This window comes from Eurypyga helias, unplaced genomic scaffold, assembly GCF_000690775.1.
Source record: "Eurypyga helias isolate BGI_N326 unplaced genomic scaffold, ASM69077v1 scaffold5975, whole genome shotgun sequence".
Classification (NCBI taxonomy): Eukaryota; Metazoa; Chordata; class Aves; order Eurypygiformes; family Eurypygidae; genus Eurypyga; species Eurypyga helias.
This window is the reverse complement of record NW_010249365.1, coordinates 1-5,192: the sequence shown is the minus strand read 5'-3', so window position 1 is coordinate 5,192 and position 5,192 is coordinate 1. Positions and strand designations below refer to the sequence as shown.

General features: G+C 39.9%; 1 protein-coding gene across 1 annotated transcript in view; it reads left to right on the top strand.

The window, feature by feature from the left end:
• The window catches only part of LOC104509388 (serine/threonine-protein kinase Sgk3), a gene marked incomplete at both ends in the record, with an annotated part of 10,654 nt that extends 6,044 nt beyond the window's left edge, over positions 1-4,610 (top strand). The window contains 5 exons of the mRNA XM_010151319.1: positions 866-978; positions 1,166-1,202; positions 1,315-1,401; positions 3,526-3,621; positions 4,455-4,610. Of these exons, the coding sequence (XP_010149621.1) occupies positions 866-978; positions 1,166-1,202; positions 1,315-1,401; positions 3,526-3,621; positions 4,455-4,610 (489 nt within the window). The remainder of the gene's footprint in view (positions 1-865; positions 979-1,165; positions 1,203-1,314; positions 1,402-3,525; positions 3,622-4,454) is intronic.
• Positions 4,611-5,192: the final 582 nt, after the last annotated feature.

The window sequence follows — 5,192 nt, the reverse complement described above, 5'->3', positions numbered from 1 at the left end:
AAGCAGAAGCTGCACGCACAAGGAATTCATTCACTGCTGCCCATGGGCAGGCAGGTCTTCAGCCATCTCCAGCAAAGCAGGGGCTCCGTCATGCATAACGGTTACTTGGGAAGACAAAGGCCATCGCTCCAAATGCCCCCCACCCCCCTTCTTCCCCAGCTTTCTATGCTGAGCATAAGGCCATATGGTATAGAATATCCCTTGGGTCAGTTGGGGTCAGCTGACCTGGCTGTGTCCCCTCCCAACTTCTTGTGCACCCCCAGCCTACTCACTGGTGGGGTGAGAAGCGGAAAAGGCCTTGACTCTGTCTAAGCACTGCCCAGCAGTAACGAAAACATCCACGTGTTATCCACACTGTTTCCAGTACAAATCCAAAACACAGCCCCATACCAGCTACTGTGAAGGAAATTAACTCTACCTCAGCCAAAACCAGCAGAAATATACATCTCCCAAAATGATCTACATCTAGGTGACTTCAGAATGCGATAATATGGATACTTACATACAAAATTTGGAATGCAAGCCTATACTGAGATGAAAGATTGATTACTTGACACTGCTTTATATTCTGTTAAGAGACTATTTTGCCAACCTCTACTCACACCTTAGCGGTTTACTCTAGGTCCTTTTGACTAGCCTTAGTTTTAGGGGAAAGTCTTTATGTGTTAAGTTACTTATCCATTTCTGAGCTACAAAAGGGAGTAAAGGAATGACAACGTCACGCAGCAAAACCAATTATTTCATTTTGTTGTTGTTGTTTGGTTTTTTTTTAATGGGCAGCAAAGTAAAATTATTGTTAAAATTACACATTAATAGCTTGTGGTTTTGTGAGTAATGTTCTTATTTACTATTTGCATATTTACAGCTATTCTTTCACTTACAAAGAGAACGTTCGTTTCCTGAGCACAGAGCCAGATTTTATGCTGCTGAAATAGCCAGTGCACTGGGCTACTTACACTCCATAAATATAGTGTACAGGTAAGTTTCTGAAATGTATCCTTGTCCTGCAGAAGTTCCAAATAGGAGAAATTACTAAATAAAAACCACTACATGAAATCATCTTAGGAAAAACTTTTCCAGCTGAAGAATAAAAGTCCTTGCCTCCGAAGCGCTTGTGTTAGTGACTGCTGTTTTGAATTAATACGATTTTTTTTTATTTAAATAGGGATTTAAAACCAGAAAACATTCTCCTAGATGCACTAGTAAGTACACTGCGTTATTTTTGGTTCTCTGTGTTCTCTCACAAAACTGACGCTTGCGTATATCCACATGTTGACCGTGTTCTGTTTTAACATGCCGCTCTTTGTTAAACAGGGTCATGTTGTATTGACAGACTTTGGACTTTGTAAAGAAGGGATTGCAACTTCTGATACCACTGCAACTTTCTGTGGGACGCCAGAAGTATGTTGACAGCTTTCATGTGTTTTGACTAGCAATTAGTGAGCTTTGACTATTAATATCTGTGTAGCTGGAAGATCAAATACTCCATTTTGTACTATGGGAGTTTTGCATTCTTTTAACAACCTCTTCCATGAAACCAAACCAAAGACAAGCTTCCTGTGGATCTGTTCTTTGTCCTTTTTACGAATATGCAGTGTCTCCTAATAAACTACCCACATCCCCATAACTCATCTCTTCCTTCTTCCTTTTTTCCAGCCCTTTTCAAACATTTTGTTCCTCCAGTGTCTCCTAACTGCTGGCTAGTGCAGGGCAGTTAGCTTGTGTAATAGCTACAACAGGTTTGCCAATATGAATCTGCTTACCATATTCTGCCACTGATTTTTAGTAAGTTTATAAAGACTTGATATCAGCAAGTCTTGAGAAAATTTTGCATATGCGTGACATTGAACTTGCTGACTGAGTGTATTCAACTCTGTTGTCTCTTTGTACTAAGAAAACTAGGCTGGAAAACTCAGAGTCTGGAGGTCTTGAACACATAGGAGGGATTCAGTGAAATGCCAGGGTTAGTGGCTTTGATAATTTGATAAACATATTTTAAATTACAGAAAAGGCCTTTGAAGGCAGTGAGGGATGAATGATGAGTAGTATTTAGCTGAAACATTTGAACTCAAAAAAAAAAAAAAAGGCAGGTGGCAACTTGTGACAACTTAGCCTAGTTGTGATCTGAGTAGGAATGCATGAAGCTGAGTGGTAAATGTGAGCTGAAATGGTATTTTTTGAATGTTTTGGAAAGTTCAAAGGACAATACATAGAACACTGGTAACCCTGGATCTGTGGGGTTTTTTCTTATGTTCAGAGGCTTAGTCTTCACACTTACCTTGGACTTGCATGAATTGCAACATGAGAGGATGCTAATACTGCTGCTTTCGTGCAAGTTCTTCAAAATATCAAGACTAAACATAACATTTGTGTATTAGCCTTTTTAATCCAAGATTTAGACTCAAATCTTTCATGATCCTGCTAAAAGTGTAATCTTCTCAGTGTTTCTAAACACAGAGTTGAATGACTTGGTGAGTTCCAACGCCTAAAAACCAAAAAGGAGGTTGTGAAAGATTAGAAAAAGCTTAAGTAGTTGAGTTCAAAATACTTCAGCTGCTTTTCATACTTTTGCAGGGTCGTCTAAAGAGAAATGAGTTACGCATACATACAGAAAGTTTGAGAAAGGGTGATGTAATTAAACTGAGTTTCAGTCTGTGCCTTGGCTGACAATGCTGTCACCCATTTACAAGTTAAATTTCAGAATTTGGATACTAGAGTGATAGAAGTGAGCATCCTCTTGTTTTGAGACGATGGAGACTGAGCGCGCTGTAGATGAGGACTGAGGTGATGATGATCCAGCCACTGTAATTTTATGTTACACACTCAGATAGAATAGCCCTGCGTTATGAAGTGGCTGTCCTTGTGCTGTAGTGTTAGTAAGCTCCGAGATGCTGAGTAGATTTCTGGCAAGGCAGAGGGAAACCAGTCAGCATTGTCATTCAGTGTTTGATGGTATTGGATGTTTATCACAAATCAGTCCAGTGATACCTACTTGACAAGAATTTCTAATTTAGCAACTCGCAACTCATGCCCTCATCAAGGTTTACAGTGAAACTTGATATAGGTCATACAATTTCTCAATAATGATAGATTTGAAGTAGAATTAAGATCATCTCCTTTCATTTTTATGTATTGGATGGAGCATATGGGCTGAGGATGGCAGTATAGGAATAGCTAGTAGCCAGCTTGCTGAGAGACGTTGCCTCTGCAACAGCACAGTGACCTATCTGAAGTGTAAAACGAGCTTCACGATAGAGGTGGTGTCAAAGTAGTTTGGCAAAACAACAGTGTGTGGGAAGTGTTGTTTCAGTTGGGAAAACAGCTGTCCTACTTGGTAAATGACCAGATGGTGATAAAGCATTTGCCAGGTTTGTTGAAGGACAAGATGAATGCTTAGCAGTCTTGTAATTGCTATGAAGCAGCTTTTCCTGAAGGCGTTTACTGTGATGTGCCTAAAACCTAGATTTTATTCTTGCTAGCCTCATGCTCTAAAATACTTTTATTTATGTGGTTTTTTTATTTTAGTACCTTGCACCAGAAGTCATTAAAAAGCAGCCCTATGACAACACAGTGGACTGGTGGTGCCTTGGTGCAGTTCTTTACGAAATGCTTTATGGGCTGGTATGTACTTCATATGTACAAAGGGGCTCTCCTCCTTTATGTGAAGTAACCCTGGGGTGTTGTTAAAGATGCTAACTCTTCCAAAATACTGAAATAGTCCACTTAAATGGAGGAACAGTTTGTCTTACACTTAACATAGCACTTGGTGTTTTCTCTTTTGGATTTTGCCTTGCCTCTTGATGCCTAAAATGTTGCTTTCCTGTGAGCTGCTGGAGATCAACTCTGTTTGAAGACAAGTAGTTATCACTTTGAGGCAATGTGAGAGTAAACTGAATCAACAGTGATAGTACCCAGTTAAAAATAAAAAACCAAAACCGTTTCTAAGTAAAATTTTGCCAAATACTGGGATAAGTTAAATACTTTGTTACTTAAGTCTCCCAGGTTTTCTCATAGCTTTTCCACTTCTTAATGCAGCTCTAGAATTAAAAGATCTTAGAGTACTGCTTCTAGTTATATATAATTAGTCCCATAACAACCCGTTCTGGTAGCTTTCTTGAGTTTTATCTCCCCCCGTGGGATCTTAAACAGGGAAGTAGACTTGGTTTTCCACTCTCATGTTCTTTTCAGGCAAGTTCAATGGGAGCTTTGAAGCTGGGTGGCATCTATAGCTAGTTATGAGTGTGAGAACATCTTAGGAGAAGAGGAGGTGGGTGGGGAAGCCATCAAGTACAAAGATCTGGCAACAGGGATGGCTGAAGTAGAAGTTAGTGCATAAGAGGTAGATTTCTTCTTCACTGGTAGCTTGTGTTTCTTATAGAATCATTTACTGATACACGCATGAAACAAAATGTGGCGTGTGGCTTCCAATTAAAGTATAACTTTCTATCTTTCAGCCTCCTTTTTACTGCCGTGATGTTGCTGAGATGTATGAGAACATTCTTCATAAACCCCTAGTTTTGCGCCCAGGAATCAGTCTTACAGCTTGGTCTATTCTGGAAGAACTTTTGGAGAAAGATCGGCAAAGCAGACTTGGAGCAAGGGAAGATTTTGTATGTAATGTCCGAATTAATCAAGCCCTACTTCATTTAAATGGACATCATCACATACATGCACAGCACAGGTTTAATAGTTTGAGATCGCTCTGTCGCCTCTGTCTTTGTTTTCCTTCTCTTTATTTCTTCATGAAAGAAACCAGTGTGGTTAGTCCCTGGAAGTTGCTGGGGATAGGAGAGAGATGACGATTGTAGGATATAAATATTCTGAGCCGGGTTACTGCTGTACCAGCCCTTTGTGCTGGCAAAGGAAACACAACTCCTGGTACAGTAGTCACTAAGGTGTACTAAGGTAGGTTTCACTGTCTGTTGTGAAACTGGGAAATAATCAAAAGGAAAGGCTATTTTCTGGTGTCAGTTTAAATACATGAAAACCAGCCTTCAGATAAGGTGAACACTAGTACCATGCAAACAGCAGCTGGAGGTTTTTTTAGCTTTAAAATTATGGCAGATGCTTTCCCAGTGTAACCACAAAAACTTTGTTTGCAACAAGGTGATGTGAGAAAGTACAGATGTCCAGAACTCTGTGATGAGGAATGATCTAGAAGGCCCTCTGTCTTTGTTAGTGACATGGATGAT